This window comes from Aspergillus piperis (genome assembly GCF_003184755.1).
Source record: "Aspergillus piperis CBS 112811 unplaced genomic scaffold BO85scaffold_11, whole genome shotgun sequence".
In the NCBI taxonomy this organism is placed as follows: Eukaryota; Fungi; Ascomycota; class Eurotiomycetes; order Eurotiales; family Aspergillaceae; genus Aspergillus; species Aspergillus piperis.
Genome location: NW_020291601.1, coordinates 575,944 through 600,536, shown reverse-complemented (window position 1 = coordinate 600,536; position 24,593 = coordinate 575,944). Strand labels below are relative to the sequence as shown.

Sequence of the window (24,593 nt, the reverse complement as noted above, 5' to 3'; positions counted from 1 at the left end):
GTGCAACATTGTACCATATCAGAAAATCCAAGCCATATAACCAAGAAATCAATTAACAAACATCAACAAGAGCAAAGTATGAATTGCATTTACAATCAATCTCTTCCCAAATACCCATCCAACTCCCCCTCCATCCACTCCCACAACCTCCTCGCCAACTCCCCATCCCTCCCAAACGCCGACTTCCCCAGCACGCCAACAGGATCATAATACTCCCCACTACTCACCTCTCTCGACACCGCCGCCCAAAGCTGATTCCTAACCCCAACCTCCAAACTCGACGCAAGCCTCAAAACCAACGCCACCCTGAACAAAAACCGAATATATCCAGGCGCACCCGTAGCCCCATCGCCGAGCGTCGTGGCCACCACGCCCGGATCAATCGAAGCAGCAGTCAACCACGGATATACTTCCGCTAACATCCTCACCCAAAGCACAACAGCCAGCTTACTCTGCCCATACCTCGCAAACGGACCCATGCTCTCCCCATTCGTCTTGAAAGTCTCGAACTGCAGTCCCCCAGCCGGCGCATACCGCTGTCCATGCGACGCCACAGCCACAATCCTCACACGACCGCCTACACCAGCGTCATCCCGCTTCGCTGTCCTCTCCATAATGGGCAATAACAGCCTCGTGAGCAGCGCATGGCCCATGAAGTTCGTTCCGAATTGCACTTCGTATCGTCCGTCCGACGTCATTCCCGGTGGTGCGGCCATGACGCCGGCGTTGAGCATGAGGATGTCGAGGCGGGTGGCGGTGGAGAGGAATACCGATGCGGCTTGCTTAACGGAGGAGAAGGAGGAGAGGTCGAGTTCTAGGAGGTGGATGCGAGCTGTGGGGACTTGTTGTTTGATTGAGTCTGCAGCGGATTGTGCTTTGGTGAGGTTGCGCGCGGCGAGCCAGATTTGGGATGGGTTGTGCCGGGAGAATTCGAGCACGGAGGCTTTGCCCAGACCGCTGTTGGCGCCGGTGATGAGGATGGTTTTGCCGGTTAGGTCGGGGATGTCTTTGGTGGGGTGGAAGGGCATGTTGTAGTAATTGTGGCAGTGGTGGTATTGGGGAGATGACAGCTTATGGAGGGTGAAGAGGATTTGGAGATTGAGAATGGTAAGAAGATGATTGGGATTATCATTGAAGATAAAGCCATGACATGGCTTCTCCTTATATATGGGAAGGATGTACGAAGGGTTTTGGATATATGTGAATCGGAGTAGGAGCTATGACACTCCGCTCCGATGGACCGGACCATGCCTCAAATTCCTCCGTTTGCAAATGGATGGGGGACTGCTTGTTGGTAAGCACCGAAAAATCTCGTATTTCTACAGTTACCTGCTGCAGAAAATCACCAACTCCACATATTGCGGAATTCACTAGAGAACAAGTCCAGATCATCCAAAGTCGGCTCCCAAGAGTCCTCCATCATTGGCATCACCGCCGTATCCCACGACATCTTCATAGCCTCCATTTTCGCTGCCATGATCATGAAGAAGTCAAGTTCTTGAGTACCTTCTGGATCCAGTCCAGCTGCTTCTTTGACCTGCGTGAACCGCTGTGCCGCCGTCTCCAGTACCCATGACACATCTATTGTCTCCCGCACCAGCTTGCGGTCCCAGACGGGGTACTCACAGACAGTGAGACGGTAGAGGTTGATGAAACTGCGTGCCATGTTGGCGCACATCAAGCATGAAAGCCCGACATATTCAACGGGTTGCAGGGCTAAAATGGTGTTGGTCCAGGACTTGATAGTCTGGAGACAAGCACAGAGACATTCGAATTGCTTGTTCGATTGCTGGGAAAAGATGCTTGGGTCTGACGAGAAGCCGATCTCGTAGATCATCATTTCTGCGCTGTATAGCTCCATTTGCAGGATCTCTGTGTGCCGTTAGCTGGGTAATCGATGGGGGTTAGGAGCTTACTGTTGTCAGTGAGTTCAGGAGGTATTTGTGATCGGAATTCGCGAATCTGCTTCTGAAATGACTGCAAATATATTGGAGCCGATGGCCGCAGGAAGTGAGTGTCGCCCGGCCCCGTCACTGGTGCGTCCATCACCTTTCCTGTGATGAGACGTAGTTTGACAAGCTGCACCAGCAGGGTATCATTGGTTGATTCCTTTTGCTCTTCGAATACACGAAGACAGTCGTCAAATGAGGGCGTCCACTGAAGTGGCTCACCGTTTCGGGACACATTCGACCTTGGAATGTTAGACAGCATCTATACTCAAGTGGAGTTTACCAACGTGAAGCTAACAAGAAAGCACCCCAGCAAAGCCCTGCGTTCCTGCATGGTAGGCAGCCGAGAGTAGTGGAACGGCCGATTGTGCCCCTTCAAATCATAGCTAAGCAAAAGACTCGGGTCCTGCGCCGGTGGTTTGTCCAAGCCTAGGTCGTATACAATTGCGATAGCCAACTGCATCAAACTAGTGAAAAGCGGCTTATCAAGGGCGTAGTAACGATCCCAGGTAGCGTATACCAGAACCGCCAACAGAAAGTCTATACTCCTTGTGCCTTCTACAAACGCCTCGCGACCAAATATCTCTCTCATCTGCCTGGACATGGCTTTCTGCTGCGTTGTCCGCGTAGATGCCACAGTCATTACCGCTAGCCACAGCAGCGGACTCCCCTGACGCAGCTGATGGGCAGTTTGAGAGACTGGGATATCAAGAAAGGGCAGATGGCCGATAAAATCGGAGCGGAACCTAGCCAAGTACACCTCGGCGTCATCACCGTTAGGCTCGTGAGAAGCTGTTCGAGGCTGCTCGAAAGGAGCAGCTGGACTACATGTTGCGCCTGATATACTCTGCGGTAGAGATACAGACAGCGATACGGCTTCGTCCGTATGAGGTGCTGGAACTGCATGCTCCTGGGCCGACGGGTTCGATCCGTTCAGCAGGCCCGTCTGGCCCTGGAGGATACTGTACAATCCATCCAGCTTCTCCTCAAGCTTCTGGACATCTTTTGCAGAGGCTTTGGCCACAACACGACGCTTACGCACGGGAGGCGATGACTGGCAGGTCTTCCGGAGGCGTACGCATCTACCAGACTATCAGCATGGCCAGGACATCAATGAGAGCGGACTAACCGTTCACATGTCCCGGAGGCCCCACTAAGGGCACATCTCGTCTTTGCTCGGACACAGTTTGTACAAGCCCGTACTGTCGGCATTTTGACTCGAGTTACACGGTTACACAGGCATGGTACTCGCCAGACAAGATAAACTACTGCTGGCATGCTCTCATGGGGGCTGAACGGAGCGGAGCCTGCGAGACTCCGGCTCCGATGTTTGTATTTGTGGATGTCTTACGTTGCACTGTGCTGTTGGTTGATTTGAAATAAGATCTCTCCATGGCTATTCAACCTCTCAACGCATTGACTGAGTAAAGAACGATAGAGTGGCACTCCATAACCACTGTTGGGAGCCTTGCGATTCTCGTCGGTCCGATGCAGATTAGGAAGTAGAGATAGAGATAGAGATAAGGTGTGGATAACTATTAATGCTCCGCACAAGCCAAGCTGACTCACCAGCACATCACATGCTCCGCACTAGTTAACTATTATCAACATCAACTGACCGTAATCAACTCCCTGATCTTATTCCACCTCTACACCTATCTACACCTCAGACCCTCCGGTCATGGACACGGTCTACCGAGGGAGACATGGCTGAACCCTCTAGGAAGCGTTCCCGTGTTGCCTGCACACTATGCCAATCGCGCAAGCGCAAATGCTCCGGCGACCAGCCATGCACAACATGCGCCCAGTTCGGCTCCGACTGCCACTATGACCTCCAATCGCGCAGAAAGCGCGATGCCAGACTATTCCAGCTGCAGTCCGCCGCACCGGCAGACTCTGCAGCAGCCCCTGATGCAGCGCATCCTCCGCGCCACGAGCCCAAGATCTCCCCAGAGGAGACAGCAGCCCGGCTCAGCTCGCTAGATGCCAACTCCGGCGCAGCATTCGCCAGGCGCCTCGGCCTCAAGGTGGATCCCACCAATGCGCCCAAGATGCATCTATTCGCATGGAACGTGGGCGCGCGCCATCTCCCACTTCCATCAATGCCACCACCATCCGCCCCCAAAGTAGTCCCCATCGTGGACACCATCTCGCAGGACGAGATGCGCTCCCTGGTAGCCATCTTCTTCGACAAAGTCGACCCATGCTACCCATTCATCGACCGCGACACCCTCCTCCGCCAAGTCAGTCGCCGCTGGCTCCCACCTACCGCCGACTCGGCCCTCCTTTACGGGCCCTACGACGCCGTCCTCGCCGGCGTCGCAGCCTTCGGCTACCTTTTCTCCCGGAGACAATCCAGCGCAACAGAGCTCCAACTCGCGGAGACAGCCCGGCTCATCCTCGACCAAAACATGCTATCAGACACGACCCCCACCCTCGACACCGTAACAGCATGGGTCCTCCGCGTCTCCTACCTCCGCCTAACCTCGACCCCGAACCTCGCCTGGACAGCCAGCTGCACCCTAATGCACCTCATCGAAGCAACAGGCCTGCACCTCGAGCAACCCTCCTCCGACGCCATTAACCAACTTCCCACCCCAGTCGACCCCGACCTCCGCCGCCGCCTCTTCGGCATGGCCCGCCATCTCAACGTCTGGATCTCGTTCGAGCTCGCCCGCTCCCGCGTCGTCCTCCACGGCGCAACATCCCTGCCTCCGACGCCGCGCGTCCCGGGCACCCCAGAAATCTTCACCCTCTTACCCATGTCCGAAAGCCTCGACCCAAACACAAACAAAACCACCGACCCTCCAGACCTCGAATCTGCCCTCCGCAACGTCCTCGACCAAACCCATGTCTTACCCCAGTTGATTCTCGTGCAATGTAACCTCATGCTCTGCATCTACCGGCGTTTGCGCGCCCTGAACTGTATTATCTCCGGGGACCTGCTTGACCGCGTGCTGGCTCTCTCCGTGAAAGGTCTGCAGGCAGCGAGAGAGATGGTCGCGACGACCTGTCCGTGGCATCAGATCGCGAACGTGCCATTTCAGGTGGTGTGCACGCTCTTGGCGATAGATAATCGGGCGTCGTTGGTCATGTTGGGGGGTGCGATGCGCACGCTGCGCGAGGTGGCGGCCGCGTATGATACGGAGGTGATGCGCGAGGCGTATAGTACGGCGTATCTGCTGATTTTGTTGCATCAGCGCAGGAAGGAGGAGGATACGAAGGCGTTGAAGGATGTGCTCAGGGTCAATTCGGGGGCGGGGGCGGACCAGATTGAAATGGGGCTGGGGGGTACGCCTGCGACTGATGCTGGTGGTGGTGATTCTACGGAGCCGCATCATTCGTTGGCTGACTATCCGGGATTCTCGTGGTTGAGTGATCTGCTAATTGATATTCCTAGTTTGGGCAGCTTTGATATGGAGCGGTTTATGTACACTGATGTATAGCGGCGGCAGATTGGTGCCTAAACACATTGCCGAGGTTGGAATGTGTGGGAGGGATGATTACTGCGACTTCTTCTCCTTGTCGATCTTCTTCTGTCCGGAAGACCGCGCCACACTACCCAGCTTCCACAATACCCACAGCAAGCCTAGAACAATCGCTGCCATCGTGCCCAGCTCCACCGTCTTGCTGCTGAAGAACCCTCCCTCTTCTAACCGGAGCACCGGCACATCCAACTCTTCAACGTGCCGGGCCTTTTCTCCACTAGGATGCACCTGGTAGAACATCGTCCGGGGGCCGAACATACCATCCCAACCTAGGTTCACCCGATCGAACGGGTTCGTGCCCATCTTCGTGCCCTCTTCCGCTGTGCAAGCCCAGAAGACTACCGGCCACGGCACCCCTGCGGAGCGGTACCCAGTCTCCGACGGACGCAGATACCGCAGATGCAGCGGCACCGTGACGTTCCACTCCTCGGGCACCTGGCCTTCAGGAGGCGTAGCCAGCTCAAGCAGCCAATTCGAACCCCAATGCGGGACAAACCAATCCGGGGCCTCCAGGTCCGTTGCTCCGCTTACTGCCCGCAACGCCACTAGATGATGCGAGTCCAGGAACAGCGGATCATCCGTGCTCAGCTGGTACTTGTCGCCGAAGATATACGACGGCAGCGTCAGATACGCATGCAGCGCACAGGTTGTGTCGTCCGGCGCAGCAGGATACTCCAATGCAGCGGGGGACAGAGAAATGGTCATGGTAGGATGCGTGCCCGTCGGACGGGGGAAGGAGACATCGAAAGTCGCCTCGCGAGGGAGGACATGGTGTCTGGAAGGGAAGGAGAACAACGTGGGTTCTAAACCGTCAGCTATCATTCCCTCAACAACACACAAAAACAAAAGGAAGGGGATGGATGCATACTCAACTCCTTATCCACCCCGACAACACCCAACAACCCACCAACCTTAATCTCCTCCGCCTCGACCGCCTTCTCCGTCCCCAACAACCCAACTTCAACCCGATCACGACTCTCCCCCGGCGCACGAATCTCCTCCGTCCATCCCTCCGAAGTACTAGGCTGGCCCCAGTACCCAGAGACCACCAGCGACCGCGACACCGCATCATAGTCCACATCAATGCTATCAGCAGTGCCCCAATCCGCAGCGCACGCAGAACCCTCCCCGCGACAGATATTCTCCACGATGTACTCCCCAAGATTATGTTCCGGCAGGGCAGAATGGAATTGATACGTAGACGTGGAAGCGAATCGCGTAGAGAGAACAGGAGGAGTGGTGAAGGAGTCCTACATATACAGAATCAGCATCACATGTACATACCCCACAAGTAGAAACGAAAGTCAAACACATACCTCATAATTTCTACACTCAATCCCCTTCGTCCCAAACATCCTCCTTAGAAGACGACATACCCCTTCCCCACCCCCCTCTTCATTCCTCTTCAGAGGACTAACTCCCACCCCCACCCCAGCAGGAACCCTACTCCCGAACGGCGCCACAACCACATAGGGATCTTCCCTCGCCCAGCGAATATGTACTTCATGCAAACCGCTTAGAATCCCTCGGACCTGAATTCATGAAACGTCACATATAATTAGCTAATCTATCTTGATTTGATCAAGATAGTAGAAAGAAAGGGCAATATACCTACCTCATCATCAACCACCTCAGCAACATCAACTGTGACACGAACTTCCTTCGCGGCATCCAAATCACTGATTCTTAGGGACGTCGGGGTGAGGCTTGCTTGGGTGGAGGTGAATGGCGAGGAGGGGGGTTGGAGGTAGGTTATTCTTGTTTTCATTTTCAGTATTAGTATTATGGAATTGTGATGATCGGTGAATCAGCTGATTGAGTAGAAGAGTTGAGGAGAGGGAGGGAGGGCTAGTAGATTTAAGAATTGAGATGGATTTGATTTGCTTTGGTTGGATTGCGGAGATGGAGATGGAGTGAGCTGGACTGAGCTGGGGTGAGGTGTGATGTTGGTTGTTGTTGTTGTTGACCGCTATCTTATCGATAAGGCTAGCTAGCTAGGTATTCCTGTTTTGGATGGGAAGGGCATGTGATCAGTGTGATAAGATATACTATTGTAGTTTTGTTCTACTAGAGGAATTGATTATCGGAATCTCCGTTTATGTAGTTATCTGAATACTAGCATACATTAACAATTTATCACACTCATACAAGTATATAAGCTTTTATTCCAAGCTACTACTGCATCATCATCATCACTCATCACATCACGGAACCAGCCGCACGCCCAACGCCATAATGCTAACAGACCAGCGAAATGGGAATAGGAATAAACAGAGGCAATAGGAGTATCAAAGAGGCAAAGAAGAATCACGGGAGAACGTCCTTCAGAATGTCCTTCTGCGACGCGCTCAGGCTAGCTGGGAACCGCACATTCACCCGAACCACCAGATCGCCGCGCTCGCTGGGCTTCTTCGAGATCGTCATGCCCAATCCGGGGAACCGCTCCTCATGGCCAGGCTGTGTCGGGCCGGGCTTGGACACTCGGATGGATTTGCCGTCAATTGTGCGCACGATGCGTTCCCAGCCGGTCAGCGCTTCTTTCAGACTGAGCTCGACTGTTGTAACGAGGTTGTCGCCTTGGCGTTTGAAGTTGGGATGTTCTTTCTGCTGATCGTTAGTATTGACTAAGATATAATGAGTTTAGGGTGGGGATGCCTACCTCAGTCACAATCAGATGTACGTCCTGCCGACCACCCTCCTCTTGATCGCCTACTCCCCGGTACTTAATCTTCGAGCCAGTCCGCAGACCCGGCTTGATATTCGCTTCCAGCGTCACATCCTGCACGGTGCGCTTGCCGCTCGCATCAAATGTCTTGCTCTTGACAGACACCTTCTTGGTCGTACCGCGCATCAGCTCCTCCAGCGTCAGCGGCAGCTCCTTCTCCATGACCGTAGGCTCGGGCGTGGGCGCGCGCTGCGACGATTGCTTGAATCCGCTAGGCCCGCGACTATTCCGGAAGTTCCGACCGCCGCCGAGCCCACCTCCCAGCATCGAGAAGATATCGTCATCATCCATACCGCCGCCCATACCACCACCCATACCGCCCATGCTGCCTTTGGCAAAGTTCCGGAAGATATCGTCTGCATTGCTGAACCGGAACCCGCTGCCGCCGCCGCCGGGACCAGTCGAGAAGTGGAATGTCCGGGTACCGCCACCGCCGCCGCCAGGCATGCCGCCGAACGAGAAGCCGCCGGGCATGCCACCTTCGAAGGGGTTGGGGCCGTCGGCACCACCGCCGCCGCTGGACGGCGGGGGACCGCCACGAAGGAGATATTCGAGGCCGAATTGGTCATAAACTTTTCGTTTTTCAGGGTCGGAAAGAACCTCGTATGCCTGGGACACCTCTGTTGAGAATTAGCACCATTGGCCTAAAACGGGAGGCTGGGGCGGGGTAAATAGAGTCAGAACATACCTTTGAACTTTTCCGAAGCGGTCGGGTTGTCCTTGTTCTTGTCGGGGTGGTACTTCAATGCCGCCTTACGGTAAGCTTTTTTAATCTCGTCCTGCGAGGCATCGGGCCTGATCGAGAGGGCATCGTAGAGTTTCGTTTCTGCAACCATTGTGGAGTCGATTGGCGAGGGCCAGAAGATAGGTCAAAGGAACGGGAATCACGAAATCGACAGACGTGGTAGAAATGTGATGCACGGCTCTAATTGGCGAGTCCAGACACCATATAAGCACACCACGAGGGGGTCACACCACGGGGTGAGATGGGGGAATCGAGGGGAGGGGAGCAGAGTCTCGAATGACGTAGAAGATTCAGCGATCCGCGATCCGATCAGAGTACGGAGTATATCGACGGGAGTCAATGTAGGTTATATAGGGGGTGGTTTCAAGACATAAGGCACAGTGAATGATGTATCTGAAGGATTAGCGGAGAAGCCAGGTGTGAGGACGAGGGCTGATGTATAGTGCAGCGCCGGCGGCTTTCAGGTGAGCCTGCGGTGACGTGTGACGTTGACCGCAGCGGTCGACCAATAGAAGGTTCGAGAAGGTTCGATGGCCGCGAGGGAGGGGTCAACCCGTGATGCCATACGGATTGTTCGGGTGATAGCAGTGGAGGTAAGACTAGAAGGGTCCAGCCGGTGGATATGGAAGTTTGACAGCCAGATGGAGTTATTGAAATGGACTGATGGAAATGAGCTGAGATGGCTTCAATCTTCCATTTCGGGCAGTCAGCCGGCCACTTGCCAGATCGAGCTAGCATCATGTATACTTATGTAGCTTAGTCATCTGTATCTTTATGCAGTGTATACCATCTATATCACAACCAACCACCACACTATCAACATTGCACTTAACATCAGTGTCCCAACGGGGCCTGTGCTAACTGATCACCATCTCCACCGAACGATCCCTGAACCTCAACATCGTCAACAACAACCCAATCCTTGACCACCGCCCCCCCACTCAGCACCCGTTCCTTCTGCTCATCCGTACAAGTCGAATCCATGGCCAACAAATAGCACGTTGGTTCAGGGCTCTGCGGCACCTCATTCTTAATATGCCACGTCGATGACGGTCCCTCCGTCCCATAGTCCTGGTTCTCCACCAAGGAGACTCCTCCCGTCGCAATATCCCAATTAAACTGAGCCCGATTAAAGATCTCATACGCCGTCTCAGGCTGATAGAACGGGACCTCATGGCCCGCCTGAAAGACACGCGTGAATGAGAAGTTCCCATACTGCCTGACCAATCCCCCAACGTAGGATGATTTTGTCTGCACCTCTGCATACCCTGCAGCCCGGAACTTCTCTGCTTCAGCATACTCCACCAGCAAACTGACATCCTCCCCGCCGCGCCACGGACAGGCATAGTCCCGGTCCCCATACACCATAGCCACCTTAACACCAGAGTCAAGCAAGTACCCAATATCCCCGATCATCCCGCGTGGATCATTGCGAGGGTAATCACCTGTCGAGTCGAAGCTGTCCCCCACTGCCTCTGACGACATGGTATAGTTCACCGGGACCCCGAGCGCCTTTTGCACCCACGGGCGATTCAAAAACCCGACGAAGTAGGGCACGAGCGCTGCATCCGGCGTGAAATGCGCTATGTCGTAGTATCCTCTCCCAGAGGTATTCGTGTACAGACTCTTGATCTCCCGTGAGCAATACTCCGACGCCTCCGCGCAGATACCATTCACCGTCTCATTATCCCCATACATGAGAGGATCCCCAAGCTCGCCCGCATCGCGACACTCGACAATCATATCCCGGCACCCACCCGGCTTGCTCCAGTTATCCATAGCCCTATCGTAAAGCGTGCGATTAATCCCCTCAATCCCATACGTATTATTATACGCCATCTCCGGGAACGACGGGACCTGAACGAGTAAATCCACACAGCCATTGATAATCCCCAACGTATCCAAATGGATTTTCTTCCCAATACTCACCTCCCCACTCTCAATCCGCTCATTCATCTCCTGAAATAGCGCCGTATACGCAGGTCCATACCGTCCTCCATACGACTCCGTCCATATACTCACCCTGTCATCACCCTCACCAGCAGCAGCAGCAGCAGCATACTCAACAAACTCCCCCAACCAAACCTGCAACGCAACCCACAACGCCCTCCCCCCATTCACCGTCCCATTCACCGTCCCTCCCACATCCTGACTCGGTAGTGTCCCTACCAGAAACGTCTCATTCTGCCTTACCCCACCCTCTTCCACATCAACATCCACATCAATCTCCCCACTCACCAAATCCACCGTTCCATTCCTCAACAAATCATAACTAAACCCCGTCTGCACCGGCTGCTCCACATACAACATATCAACATACTCATTCCACGACCAGGGATTATCGCTCGTGGAATTCGAGTCCGGATTCACCACGCACGGTCCATTCTCTTGGAACAAACCGATCATGGAGGATCCGCCGGGTCCGCCGTTCATCCAGATAGTGAGTGGCGACGAGCCATTATGGTGGCGGGCGGGAAAGTACCAAAAGAAGGTATTGATAGGGTATGCTTGGGTGATGCTGATACCTGGGATGGAGAGGTTGGTCAGGGTGTGCGGGGGTAGGTGGATGTAGCCGGAGTAGCTGGTGGTATCGGTGTTGGTGCAGATGCCGAGGGGCTGGTACAGTAGTACGTATTAGTATTATTAGTAGGATGTGATGTTAGGATGGGAATTGAAGTTGGGGTAGGGTGTAAGTAGTAGCCCAACCTGTTTATAGGAGATTTTCGCCCCCGGAAAGATTTCGGACTCGATGATGGTGAGGTCTTCCGGTGTGGGAGGGAAATATGATTGTCCTGCGACTAGGGTGGTGATAGTGGAGATGATGATGATGCCGAGGGAGGGCATCATGGTGATCGTCTAAGTAGTATCTATTTCAATCTGTGCAGAACTCTCATGGAGAGTTCATCAATTGCACAGGGAAGAAATAAAAGAGAGGAAAATAATTGAAGGGTCAGGGATTTGAGCGAAGGAAGTAGTATAAATACTAGTAATTAACTGTGCAACCTACTAGTGAAGTAGGTAGTCTACTGCTAGAGGTCTGATAACGCCATCGCCGATAAGCCGGCGGATCGCCGGTTGTCACTGTCTCACTCAGTTGATCGAATGGCCGTGCACTTGCTCCACTCCACTCTCCCGTAGGTATGTATGGGGTAAATGGCAGGCAACTGCCGAGGATATCTACAAAGTATGTTTCACTTTATGATATGCTTCAGCAGGAAATCAGCCTTGGTTCAAGTGGAAAGATCGACATTACTGTATTGGTTCAGAGCGCGCCATGATGTAGGTGGCTCGATGGTGATCGGTCATATACAGATCAGGTTTCGCAGTTCCGATCAAGGTAATGCAGTCTACTCAATGCTATTGCATTACAATAGAAAAGTCTGGAGAAGAGAACATAGGGATATATTGTCAAACTCAAATCGCTTCCAAGCATCTTACCACGTCCCAGTATCCATGCCGAGACGCCCAGGTATCCATGCCCAATTTGAAACCAAACACCACGCACGCTAAGACTACCATTACAGTATGACATAAAACATAACAACAAGAGCTGGTAACGCGATACAAACAGCCGGAACACAGTGGGAATCAACATCAACATGCAATATGCAACGGGATGAATCCCCATAACAATATGCCAGAAGGAATATATACAAGGAATGGCGGTATGTGCTTAGCACTCACGCAGTCTGGGGTTGCACCGTAGACTCCACTTTGACGTGGTCCTCAGAAGTGATGGTCTTTGTGGGTGCCAGGTCTGTGTCGGACTTCGCCCATGGGGACACATCAGACTCGTGAACGTATGTAGGAGTGCTTGCATCGGATGATGCCTCGTGGGTTTTCTCCGTCTCGGTCTCCTTGGCTTCATTAGCCTCTGTTTCGGACGCCACGTCCGAATCGTGCAGACTGGATACCGAGTGGAACTCTTCACGGTCTGGTGACGGCTTGTTGGATGACTCGGGAGCACCGGTAGAGGACAGGTCACTCTCCGAATCGCTCTTGTGGTACAGAGGCATCTCTGTGAAGCCGTACGTGGCGTGTCCCGGACTAGACGCCACGGAACGCCGGCGGCTGTGTGCGTAGGGGTTTACCGTAGGCGAGCTAGGAGTCGAAGTCGAAACAGGAGCGGGCGTCCGCTGGGGGTTTCGGGGTGGGAGGGCCGGGGGCATCCGCTTGGAGATCGTCACAAGGCGTGCCCGTGTGAATGTGGGCGAGTGACGCTTAAACTCCACAGGAGCGATGGAATCTTCGACGGGGACAGGCGAATGGGCAGCACTCTCGCGCTTCGATACAGTGGCGCTGCTGACTTCGTGAATTTCCACATCGTCATCCAGATCCACGTCCTCGACATCATCCCGGCCGTGATATTCGTCGTGTTCTGGGATGACAGTCTCCCAGCGTCCCTCCTCGTTGTCCCAAGGACTGGTCTCAGCCCGGTCGGACACGTCACGGTAGCTCCGGGAGGAGGCACGGCTGATAGAAGTTGGAGCAGTCGTAGGACCATCATCAGTTTGGGTCCCTCGGTCCATACTGGCGTAGCTCTGTACACTTGCTCGCCAGCTATTGCGTGGTGAGCTGTCGACGCTCCGTCGAAAAGTTGCAAATACCGGGCTGTTCGGGCCGGGTTTGAACTCGAACGCTTCCTGCGACGGTCTGGATTTCGTCCCAGCTTCGCGAATGAAAAGACCCTCCGCCTCTAGCGCCTTGACACCGAAGGGATCGGGGTCCTCGGGGTCGGGAATGCCAAACGAGCCCGGTCCAGGCACAATCTCAACATCCCCCGGGGTTTCGCCGGGTGGCAGCAAGTTCTCATCCACAGTCGGGTTGCCCTCGGCCGCTTTGACGGTGTTCAGCAGCGTTTGAATCGATGCAGGAGGCCGTTTGGCCTTGCCCGCGAGGATGTCAGTAACCGATATGCGCTCGCCATAGAAGCGCTCGTTCTCATCGGTACGCTCGATAATGATGGTACCATCCACAGCGACGCCCGCATACAAACCGCGACTCTTCATGTAGGTCCAGATGGGGGCCTGCCGCTTATGCACTTCCGAATCAAGCACGCCGCCCATCCCAACCGGACCGGCTGCAGCGCTGACTTCTCCACCCAAAGTGCATCGCACTTTCTTGAAAGCCTCCAAGGCCTCGTAGGTATTGATGACCACCACACAGTCATAGATATCCACGCCCGCCAGAAAACCGATACCAGCCGTATGAAGCATGATACCGGAAGGCGGACTCCATTCATTGGTATCTGGGGTCCGCGCCAGGAGCACACCACTACCGCCTGAGCCACTGACCCAGAGGCCTGTGCGCATAGTAGTGAAGATAGCGAGACCCTTGGCGCGCTGGATAACCCTAGCGGGGATCTTCTTCAAGACGCGCTGCTTGCCCTTGGGGCGATCGATCTTGCCGGATTCTTTGCTGACCGAGCTGTCGGTGCTTTGACGTTCGGCATCTTCGTTGGAATAGAAACCATCTTTGCAGAAACTTCGGAGGATTCGCGCAGCTTTGTCGCTTTCTTTATCAAGGGTCATGGGCCAAAAGGCCTCTGCGCCGACCTTGTAGGAGAGCCGGTTGACGGGATCGCCCAGCTTGTCGAGGGTATGCCATGCCTTATCGAATCCTTTCTTAGATGTGCCTTTCGTCTTCTCCCACAGAGTGGAAGGCATGGTGGCGACTCAGAATCCCGCGGGGTCTCCAAGTCTACCAAACAAAGTGACACAGGATGGAGTCCTGAGGACCGCGGAGTGGGTAAAAAGGCAGTCTATAATTGCGGATGCAATGGCAGCAGTAGACGAAGACGGCCAAAGTATTTCACATAAAGTCCCAATGCAGCCGGGAACGTATGAGAGGCAGCAAACGGGCGCAACAGAAGTTGGGGTGACAACCGAGGAATGCGGGTCCGGAGAATGGTAAGAATGTAAGCCAACTATATAGCATCCGGAACGTCAGTGATCTGCGAGGAAAGGAAATTGCATGTATTGAGGCAGGAGACGTAGGAGAGGGCCATATTATTAAAAGGCAAGAAGACCTCGAGCTTTTCGCCGTGCTAGCCGTGCGTTCCAGACCTCGCCTTGAGTGGGTGGCGAGCAGCTGGAGAACCGGTGACATACGAGGAAAGGAAGGAGGGGAACCATGGGACGGGCAAATGGGATTCGGGGGTCGGCTTACCTCCGCCTGAGCCTCGCCAGGGCCACGAAAAGAAAAGAAAATCAAAAGTGACAATATATCCGAGAGTAAGGTGGGAAAAGGGACCAGATGAAACAACAGCTAATTTCCGTGTCCACCACAAGTAGGAGCAGGGACAGTTTATGTAGGAGATGAGAGGTAAACCCCAGAGTGGAGGAGGGGATCGACCCGTAGGACCCGTCGGTCAGATGTGCTAGAGATGTAGGCTGGATGTATGACCGAGAGCTAATGCAGTTGAGGAGGAAGAAAAAGCAAGCAAGCAAGCATGAAGCAGAAAGGGAAAAGATGGATCCTCTTTTCACAGAAAGCAAGAGGGGAAGACAAGACTAAATGGAAGAAGTGTGCAGAGCCGTGGATGCGAACCAGGCACAAATACTCACACGGCTGGGTCGGAAGGGCATGGTTGGACTGGAAGTAAGAGTGGCTGGCCGGAGATGGAACGGCCGGATGAATAAAAAAGGTGTACAAGAAAAGTCAAGTCAGTCAGCAAAATGATGACGAGGAAGTGGAGGGGAGTACAAGAAAAGGATATTAATTAGGCAGTCATTCATCCATTCCATCCTTCAGTCTGGTTCCGGATGCATGGCATCATGGCAGCATCAGCGTCATCGCTTCGCCGCGCCCGATAAGCCGATCGGATTAGATTTCTACCCTAACTTTTTCTACTTTTCTACTTTTATAATTTGCCCGTCGGCTGTTCGGATGTAGAAGTAGATATCTTGCTCTACATTCTTCTATCCTATTTGATAATCATTCCTTGTCTTTCAAATGCTGTTCTCGCAATGCTTCTCTTCCGTGGAAGAAATAAAAGAATCCTGGAAGAATTCTCAACCCTCCAACCCCCAAATGACAGCGTCATCGTCTACGTACCCGATGGCGATGGTGATGGGGCCAAGAGTCCCTGAACCAGATCCCCAGCTAATCTATGTCTAGTCTAGTTTAGTTCTTCTTCTTCTTGCTGCCAAAGTAAACCCACCCTCACAATTTCCTTGTTCAAAAAATTTTAATTTTTTAGATTTCAAAAATCAAAATAAAATAAAATTCATTATCCGATTAACTTCCACTAGATCCGCATGAATCTTTCCCCTCTTCATCCCTGCGTACCCTCACAAGGGATGTATCGACTTCCCACCCGAAGAATATGACAGGTCCAATCGCTTCTTCTACCGTGATTTTATTTTGCTTACGTGCAGTGGTGCTGCTTTATTTATTTATTTTTTTTTTTTCTGACCTTCTTCCTTCAGCCCCAATACCAGCCAGCCAGCCAGTCCAGTCCACACCCTAAACTAGTATCTACAGTAGCTAGCTAGCTAGCTAGCTAGCTCTGTCTGTCTGGCCCCCCAATCCATGGATGGGTAAATTGTATCCCTTCGCATTGATTTGGTCCATCCCCTCGCTTCATTTCCTTCTCGTCGCCCAGGCAAAGAAAATTCTCTGCATTAGTTTCATGTTGTCTTTTTTTCTCCACTATCCCCTCCAACCCTAGCTGCAGAACTAAATACAGTAACTAAGTAGGTAGTAAGTAAACAAGTCACCAGGTTAATATGGAAGTAAATAACGGATACTGTAGCTGGTTAACAACTCACTCCGAAAGTAGAAAAATAAATAATATCCTGTCCCTGACAGGTCCAATATCCTCCCTTTTTTTTCTCCACCCCCAATCGAGATCCAATAGTCTAGTCTAGTCTAGTCTACTTACTCGGGTTAGTTCCACTTCTCGCCAACGACAGGGTTGAAGATGCGTTGCTTGGGATACTATACCTACTTACCTTCCTTCCTACCTACCCTCCGGTACCTACAGCAGGGCATGAAGATACTCAATTGACGCAAGTGGCTCACCTCAATCGCACCTTTCCAAGGGCGAAGCACAGTTAAGAAAAAGCAAAGCAAAGGAGAAAGAAAAAAAAGGTACCTTGTTACAAAAGGTACCACAGACCTCCCTCCCTACCTACCTACTTAAATCCTAATCTACTACCCCATCCAGTTAGCCCAACCTGACCAGTCCAACCCAAACCCATGTTACCCACCCCATCAAACCCCATTCAAACAGAGTTTCATCATCCCGGGGCCGGGGGGCCATCGAAGGAACGAACGGGAGGAACGGGAGCAAGAACTCACGAACTCACGAACGAACCTCTCTCATCTCAAATTTCCCCCCTGGACACCATGTGCGCATTTAGAACGAGAAAAAAAATCTCACTTCCCGTGTTTCTTTACTGTTGGATATATCATATGCCATCGGTGGGATGGGGATGGTAGGGGCCCACGAGGATAGTTAGGAAGTGGATTGATGCGGTTATTGCGGTTGAGAGGGATACTGAGGATGGAGTGGGTTAATCAGAGAGTGGTGTGTGATTATCCCTACTTCTATGCTAAACTAAGCTTATGGTTTGGTGATGGGTAGGATGGTAAGTTTGTATATCCCCTCTATACTTGTACTTGACTATAGATAGTATAGTATAGTAGAATTTAGTAAATAGAACAGAACATTCCACAATCCCTGACCCTGGCCCTAGCAATGCGAAACACTCCAGTCTACTCCGTAGTCCAGCTGAACCACAGATGGATCCCTGTCTACTCTACTGTACTCTGTAGGACAGGCTATTCTTAGACGAGACGAGACGAGGCAACTTCGGCCGAAACATCACCCTCACCCTAACTAATCATCCGGTCAGCTAGTCAATTCGACGATCGTAACACTTCATAAAACTAACTAACTAACTAACTAACCAACTAGCGTACTATGTACATCATCCCCAACAAACCATTTACAATGACAGATAGTAGATGGGCAGTGTTCCTGTCATAACACCCTAGTGGATCAATAGCCGAAAGGCAGCGAGTCATGTCCATACCTACTGTAACTAGCTACTCTGTAGACCGCTAAGCTAAGGATCAGAAAGTTAGATAAACGAATGGATGGATACATTCGTGCTTCCGTGGATGAATTGAGTTTGGGTTCTGTTCGAGTTAGTGTTCGTGTTCATTTTGTTCGCACTATCAACCGTGCCTGATATGATGTATCCAACTTTACTGTAGGTACAAAGTGGACAGAGGGGGCGGGTGGGATAGATCGATCGGAGGATCATGTAACAGTAAGTAAGTACATAGTTGAAATGCGAACGGGAGTGTCGTTCATCACTCTGGCACTCTGTGTGTCTGTGTGTCTGCTTGTCTGGCCTCGTGGAATGTATGCAGTTGGGTGTTGAAGGTTAACTCTACTACTTCAATACTATATCTAGAGTTCATGTTGACGAGTATTACTACTATGTAGTCTAGAATGTAATTAGATATATTCAACCTGAGAATTTGTATATCTCCAATCCCACTCACTAGTACTAATTCCTATTACCAATTACATTCCACCCCATTCCCATCCCTTCCACCCACCATCTACTACCCACGGTAGATAGTAGATAGTATATCTATACAAATGGTATACATCCAACAAAACATCTCCATCCAGCCTAGCCCAACCCTGATATCAAACTAGTACCCATCCTAGTGCATGCAAAATTACCATCACATCCCCTAAGCACTCCGTACAGACCATGCTAGTAAACATCTATCTTACCTTCATCTCGATCCGATTCGATGAACCGGCTGGTTCCCGGTGCTTGGGTCCCACGCTGGACTACTGGACTACTGGCTGCCATCTAGTCTATCTAGCGGAACGGGATCCCCGGACGGATTATAATCGACTAGTAGCTGGTATTAGTGCATTGTGGGTATATGTCAGCGTGACAGGGGGGAATAACTAGTTATTAGACATGTGTCATATTGAGATTTTGCTTGTCAGGTCACTACGTAGTAGTTGCCGATGAACTTCCGAGTTCAGCTAGCTACGGAAGTAGACAGCTGGATAGTTCGTGTGAGCTACTCTCCTACTCTATCAGGCAATTGCTCCTGTCCCGATGAGTGATTCGTGCGGTCGACCCACTGTAGCAGGTATAGCCAGCCACAGATAGAGTTAAGCATAAGTAAATAGTATATCCACAGGAGCTAGACAACACGGCAGGGATATGATCCGCGGGAGATAAAGTAGAATGAGAAATAAGGTCCAGCCGGTTCAGCTGACACTGGACACGGGTCTAGTCGTAAACATACACACACACAAAGGTATACCTATTGTTGTATATCCAATCATCTGTCTTAATCCACCTCTACAGAGCACCCAGCTCCTTCAGCTTGCCGATCAAGCCGTCAACATCCTCGACCTTGCCACCGCCCTGGCGAGCGGGGGGTTCTGGAACGGTTAGTTAGTATATGCAACAGCGCCGGGGTGCACATGACAGGGCAGGGACTAAACTCACCAGTAACCTTCAGAGTCTTCAAGCGCTTCTTATCCTCAACACCGAAATCCGCCAATGTCTTCTTCTCCAAAGGCTTCTTCTTAGCCTTCATAATGTTCGGCAGCGTAGCATAGCGGGGCTCATTCAACCGCAAATCCGTAGTGATAACCATGGGCAACTTAGCCCGCAGCGTCTCAACACCACCATCCACCTCATGCGTTACCTCCACCGTACCATCCGCATCCTTGATATCGACCTTGCTGGCCTGCGTCGCCTGCGGCCACCCCAACAGTCCCGCCAGCATCTGACCGGTCTGACCCTGGTCGCCATCGATCGCCTGCTTACCCAGCAGCACCAGGTTAATGTTCTCAGACTTGACCACACCCTGCAGCATCTTGGCGATCGTCAAGGGCTCGGGACCACCATCGGGGCTGTCGCCGACATCGACGTGGAATGCGCGGTCGGCACCCATGGCCATAGCGGTGCGGAGGGTATCGGCGCACTTGGCTCCGCCAGCGGAGAGGGCGAGGATGTTTTCGACCTTCATGGGGCTCTGGTTCTTGGTGCCGCGTTCGCGCAGGCGAATGGCTTCTTCGACGGAGAGTTCATCGAACGGGTTCAGGGAGTGCTTGACACCAGCGGTTTCGACGCCGGTATTGGCCTTGTTGACGCGGGGTTTGACCTAACATTATCAGTGATGTTCAGCATGATATACCGTGCCGTAGTGTCGTGGTAGTATGGTGAGTGTAGGTGTTGATGTTGACGGAACACAATTGCAGACTGCGCGTGCGGGCAACTTTCGCTCGGAGATGTGACTCTTCACCGAGAACGGAGCAGGAGAAGCACGAGGCGACAAAAACCAAAACTCACCGCATAGTCAATAACCCGCTTAACGGGGACGAGAATTCGCAAGCCGCTCATTATGACAGTAATATGTGGTAAAGGGACTTCGGAGGAAGCGAAGGGGCAATGGAGGGGAGGGACAGCAGCGTGAGGGGCGTCGACTCTTAAAGCGAGCAAGAAGCCGTTTTGAGGGAAGAGTAGAGAGACACCGATCCGTCGGAGCAGCAGCTGCTCCATCCGCGGCAGAAAACAGGTGACCTGGGCGGAGAGTCCCCCGAGGCGGGCCGAGATTCTAACCACGCTTGTTGCTCTTCCGCCGCCAGCCGAGGTTAGCCTTGTCGATTATGGGACTTTGTACAACAAGTTGACAAGTTTAGCGGGGTAAAATATATTCAAATGACCTCATAGAGTAGGTGTTGATTCTATTGGAATATGTGGGTATATTGTGCTTGTTTTACTCTATCCGCATGGTGTCGGATCTGGCAGGCATGCCATCGCTCTCTCTATCGGTGTTGATGGTATAACCGCTTTACATGTGACAGTACCTCTTGAGGCGGATCACCAAGTTTCCTGCTTATACCGTCCCGTCTTCTCCATGCCAAGCAGATACTGCTCGGCGCCTTGTTCGTTGAATCGATCGGTTTCCACCTCTGCGCCGTGCTGGAATGCTTCCGTCAGCGCCTCCCTTACTGCCTTGGGCATCTGTCCAGAGGAGCCGCAGATATACACCGATCCTGCCATGTCATGCAGCAGCTTGAATAGCAGTGCATAGTTCTGGCGGATTACATCTTGCACGTAGACTTTTTGTTTTTGATCCCGGGAGAATGCCGTGAGCACATTCAACTTGGTCAACTGACCGAGCTGCTGCCATTCGTCTTCGAAGAAGAAGTCTGCCTCTCGATTGCGACCGCCGTAGAGGAGAAGCGTGGGTCCGATGCTAAGCTCAACCCCGGGATTTTCCTCCTGGTATGCCTTGATAATCGCTGCTTTTTCCCACAGCATAGATCGCAGTGGGGCCAGACCGGTGCCGGGACCGACTAGGACGGTTGGGCCAACGAGCTGGTTGACGGAGGAATTGAGTCCACCGCGCTGCAGTTGTACCTTAAGAGTGCTCCCAGGTCGAAGCGCAGATATATAACGTGTACATACACCCTGTCTGATCTTTTTGATGACGGTCTGGTACTTGACAATGGCAATCATCAGTTCAAACTTGGTGCCGCCTTCAGGGCCCCTCTTCAGCTCGCCGCCACTAGCGATGCTGAATTGTCTCCCCTTGAGAACAGGAAATACCGAGATAGCATGCTGCCATGGCACCTTGACCGAGTCAAACTCGTGCAAGACTTCCAGAATACTCCGTCTCGGACGAGTAGTGTAATCCCACAGCTCGTCAAGATACTCGGGACTAGTATAGGTGAACTCTAGTAGACGCTCCTTGTGCATCTCGTCGCTCGTGTAGTGCGCAATCTCCGCAAAGAAGGACCGGCGCGGGATAGCTTGAATATCGAGGTAGTCTGTAAGCAGCGCCCTTAGCGTCAATTGGGGGTAGGAGTCGAGACCCCGAATAGGCGGCAAAGGGAGATCATCAGCAGGAATATGGCTATTAGGAACCAAGCTGATTAGCTGATCAGCTTGTTCTTCCCACCCCATCATCTGGATCAGAGCATTCACGTCGGTGGAGAAGTTCTTGGGGGTAATGCATAGCATATCTCCAGGGACGTAGGACGTATGTTCAGGCACAGTAAGGGATACATGGCGCACATCCTGCCAATGCTTCTGCGGAGTCAATCGCTTATTCTCCCTAAGCGTCGCCGTCAAAGTATCAGGCAGAGGTCGCAGATCATAATCCAATCGAGTCAACTTCGGATTATCATCGGGGGCGGGTAGATTCTCATGTGTGCCGGGAACTGCATGTCCTTCCTGTGCTGTCGGAGCACCTCCCTCCTGGAGCTTCAGAATCCATTTCGGCGGCAACTGGACATCATCCGGTATCGGCTTCAGACCATCAGGCAGGGGATACGTCTCGAGCAAATGTGTACGAAGACCGGTCAACCACGGAATGAACGTCCCTTCGAGCCTATACAACACAGTTAGAAGACACCCACCGAACAGAGAGAAATAGCTAAACCCACCCCTCCGGATGCTGCTGATCCGCCTCCCCAGCATCATATATTTCATTCGCACCGAGCTGTAACAGCCTCTTGTGTAGTTTGCGTGCCGCCCAATTGAACCTATCAAGCCAGCCAGTCAGCCATCACCATGTCCTCATGTATAAGATAGAATAAAACCCACTTCGGATAAGAACTATCCCCCAATCCAAACGACGCAAACCGAACCCCATCCAAAAAGTCCCCCGGAAGCCTCTTCAGCAACAACGACCGCCAAAACGACCTCGCATTGGCCGGGAAGTCTCCCTGTCCTGTTGTCGCGACAACGAATATAACGAGCGTATGCGATTTCAATACCTCCTACACACAGCATAGTCTCGTCAGCATGCGTCATAATATCAACATAGCACACAATTGAAAGGGTAAACTCACCGGCCTATACACATTCATCTCCCCCACATGGGTCCGGAAATGCAATCTCTCCGCCAACGCCCCCAGCTCCTCGGCGACTTCCTGCGAATTGCCCGTTTCAGAGCCATACAGGACGAGAGCTGAGCGCCGCGGTGGGAGTGATTGGCTGCCGTTCATTGTACCTAGGTACTGCGCCCTGTATCTCCCTGGTAGCGTGGTGTGGTGATGGGGGGTTGGCTATCTGTCACTTGTGGCTTATCGCGGGTCTTCCTTTTTTTCCTTCCCCTCGTTTTGGCTTGAGGGGTTCTATCCGATCGTCCAGTTGGCGCAAGATAGCGGGATGACGTCATCCCGAGGATCGGAGAGGGTTGGCAGCATATATGGGAGGTAGATAGATGGGATGTTTATGCATTGCTTGGTGTTGGGGATGGGATATGGTGTATGGATATAGTTATGAGGAGAGAAGTATTGGTCACTGTGATGCTGTACCGGTACAAAATCGAAGAGACATTCGGAATGTGAAATACTCCGGCAATGGAATGAATATACCCAATCAACCATAGGAATAAACCAAAGTAACCGCTAGATTGATAAGATCAACCGACAAAGAATAATAGTTTTGAACATAAGGGTATCTCAAGAATCCAGCTCGATCTAATAAGTATCCTCCTCGCCGCCACCACCACCATCTCCAAACCCATCATCCCCATACTCATCATCACCACCATCAAAGTACTGCTCAGCGTTATAATCTCCACCCATCTCATCATCGTCATCCTCAAAGTCATCATCTTCAATCTCCTCCTCGCCTTCCTGCTCCTCCTCCGGATCCAGAATATCCCCATCCCCATCATCATCATCCTCAGCCCCCTCACCCTCCTCACCACCAGCCTTCGCTCGCTTCGCCGCATCCTCATCCTCCTCTTCATCATCGTCCTCAAATCCCCGCTTCGCCCCAGCCCGCGCCACCTGCGGCACATACCCATCCATCGCGGCATCGGGCTTGAACGTCGGCTGAATCGTCTGCCACAATTCGCGGGGGAAGAACTTCATAACTACCGCCACAGTCCCATTAGCACCATGTCCCTCTCCCAACTGCCTCATAAATCATCAGTAACAGAGTAATTAAACTCACCATACTGCCTCCCCTGTAACCTCGGCAACGCCCTCTTCTTCTTCTGATACTTGCCCGAATAACTCGGCATGCCATGGAAGGGATCGAAGTTCACCCGCGCCGCACTATCCTTCTTCATCGTCGACCCCGCCCCCTCCAGAATCGAGTAATAAGGGCCATCGTGGAACCGTTCCCGGAGAGTGCGATAGAAATCCACCTGCAATTGTTCCTGCGAGGAGAGTGGTCTGGCGCGAGGGACCGTGTATTTCTGTTTGTACAATGACATGATTAGAGCCTCTCCCTCATTCCTTGATTGACGAAAAGCAACAGCAAGCCAGACTGCTATGACAATAACAACAACAGCAGCAGCAGCAGCAGCAGCAGCAGCAGCAGGGTGAATGTGAACGACATCGGTAAACGCAACAAATCACCCGTGTGACAAAGCAACCAAACAAAGAAGCAAATATATCATATCACATCAACCCAAAACATACAGGGAACAAAGGCGTCGGCGCCGTATCATTTTCTCCGCTGGGATCTGCCTCCCAGGTGAACTCGGCTCCGGGGAGCTTTCTGCCTTTCTTTGCGCCGAATCGGGACATGTCGGGCAATAAGATTATTCACAGGTAATATGCCCCTTTTTCTCAATCGGTTGGAGATGGCTCCGTTGGGGGCCCAGGTTGTCTAACGTCCAGGGAGGAAAAGGCCGAAGCGCTGGCGGGCGTTTTACTGCGC

At 52.4% G+C, this 24,593-nt stretch overlaps 9 protein-coding genes across 9 annotated transcripts; 1 reads left to right on the top strand and 8 right to left on the bottom strand.

Annotated features, from left to right (window-relative positions):
* Nucleotides 1–95: 95 nt before the first annotated feature.
* Nucleotides 96–1,028, bottom strand: BO85DRAFT_496770 (short-chain dehydrogenase/reductase; the record flags this gene model as incomplete). Its single annotated transcript, XM_025663969.1, has 1 exon — nucleotides 96–1,028. The coding sequence occupies one exon, from the start codon at nucleotides 1,026–1,028 to the stop codon at nucleotides 96–98; it is 933 nt and encodes a 310-aa protein (XP_025514729.1).
* Nucleotides 1,029–1,342: 314 nt separating this feature from the next.
* Nucleotides 1,343–3,161, bottom strand: BO85DRAFT_373743 (uncharacterized protein; the record flags this gene model as incomplete). Its single annotated transcript, XM_025656094.1, has 4 exons — nucleotides 1,343–1,872; nucleotides 1,917–2,191; nucleotides 2,237–3,031; nucleotides 3,079–3,161. The coding sequence occupies 4 exons, from the start codon at nucleotides 3,159–3,161 to the stop codon at nucleotides 1,343–1,345; spliced, it is 1,683 nt and encodes a 560-aa protein (XP_025514728.1).
* Nucleotides 3,162–3,494: 333 nt separating this feature from the next.
* On the top strand, nucleotides 3,495–5,617 carry BO85DRAFT_41681 (putative C6 transcription factor). The gene has a single exon (XM_025657752.1). The coding sequence runs from the start codon at nucleotides 3,656–3,658 to the stop codon at nucleotides 5,393–5,395; it is 1,740 nt and encodes a 579-aa protein (XP_025514727.1). The 5' UTR covers nucleotides 3,495–3,655; the 3' UTR covers nucleotides 5,396–5,617.
* BO85DRAFT_496766 (uncharacterized protein) lies at nucleotides 5,424–7,205 on the bottom strand (the record flags this gene model as incomplete). The annotated part of the gene is made up of 4 exons (XM_025663968.1): nucleotides 5,424–6,240; nucleotides 6,306–6,687; nucleotides 6,754–6,969; nucleotides 7,053–7,205. The coding sequence occupies 4 exons, from the start codon at nucleotides 7,203–7,205 to the stop codon at nucleotides 5,453–5,455; spliced, it is 1,539 nt and encodes a 512-aa protein (XP_025514726.1). The 3' UTR covers nucleotides 5,424–5,452.
* A 539-nt stretch (nucleotides 7,206–7,744) lies between these two features.
* Nucleotides 7,745–8,998, bottom strand: BO85DRAFT_439313 (putative DnaJ domain protein Psi; the record flags this gene model as incomplete). The annotated part of the gene is made up of 3 exons (XM_025658709.1): nucleotides 7,745–8,041; nucleotides 8,097–8,782; nucleotides 8,851–8,998. 3 exons carry the CDS (start codon nucleotides 8,996–8,998, stop codon nucleotides 7,745–7,747), a joined length of 1,131 nt encoding a protein of 376 aa, XP_025514725.1.
* Nucleotides 8,999–9,572: 574 nt separating this feature from the next.
* On the bottom strand, nucleotides 9,573–11,863 carry cp1 (putative carboxypeptidase S1). Its single transcript, XM_025657985.1, has 2 exons — nucleotides 11,614–11,863; nucleotides 9,573–11,523 (listed from the first exon to the last, which is right to left on the bottom strand). Exons 1-2 carry the CDS (start codon nucleotides 11,752–11,754, stop codon nucleotides 9,742–9,744), a joined length of 1,923 nt encoding a protein of 640 aa, XP_025514724.1. The 5' UTR covers nucleotides 11,755–11,863; the 3' UTR covers nucleotides 9,573–9,741.
* Nucleotides 11,864–12,511: 648 nt separating this feature from the next.
* Nucleotides 12,512–14,998, bottom strand: BO85DRAFT_41646 (lipid-binding SYLF domain-containing protein). Its single transcript, XM_025657734.1, has one exon. It carries the CDS (start codon nucleotides 14,571–14,573, stop codon nucleotides 12,588–12,590), a length of 1,986 nt encoding a protein of 661 aa, XP_025514723.1. The 5' UTR covers nucleotides 14,574–14,998; the 3' UTR covers nucleotides 12,512–12,587.
* A 4,258-nt stretch (nucleotides 14,999–19,256) lies between these two features.
* On the bottom strand, nucleotides 19,257–22,921 carry tah18 (NAPDH-dependent diflavin reductase; the record flags this gene model as incomplete). The annotated part of the gene is made up of 9 exons (XM_025656093.1): nucleotides 19,257–19,339; nucleotides 19,407–20,067; nucleotides 20,256–20,332; nucleotides 20,391–20,459; nucleotides 20,754–20,755; nucleotides 20,809–22,220; nucleotides 22,354–22,456; nucleotides 22,518–22,693; nucleotides 22,766–22,921. The coding sequence occupies 9 exons, from the start codon at nucleotides 22,919–22,921 to the stop codon at nucleotides 19,257–19,259; spliced, it is 2,739 nt and encodes a 912-aa protein (XP_025514722.1).
* A 274-nt stretch (nucleotides 22,922–23,195) lies between these two features.
* On the bottom strand, nucleotides 23,196–24,589 carry BO85DRAFT_450188 (DNA-directed RNA polymerase III subunit C31). Its single transcript, XM_025660318.1, has 3 exons — nucleotides 24,353–24,589; nucleotides 23,880–24,126; nucleotides 23,196–23,799 (listed from the first exon to the last, which is right to left on the bottom strand). The coding sequence occupies exons 1-3, from the start codon at nucleotides 24,458–24,460 to the stop codon at nucleotides 23,399–23,401; spliced, it is 756 nt and encodes a 251-aa protein (XP_025514721.1). The 5' UTR covers nucleotides 24,461–24,589; the 3' UTR covers nucleotides 23,196–23,398.
* Nucleotides 24,590–24,593: the final 4 nt, after the last annotated feature.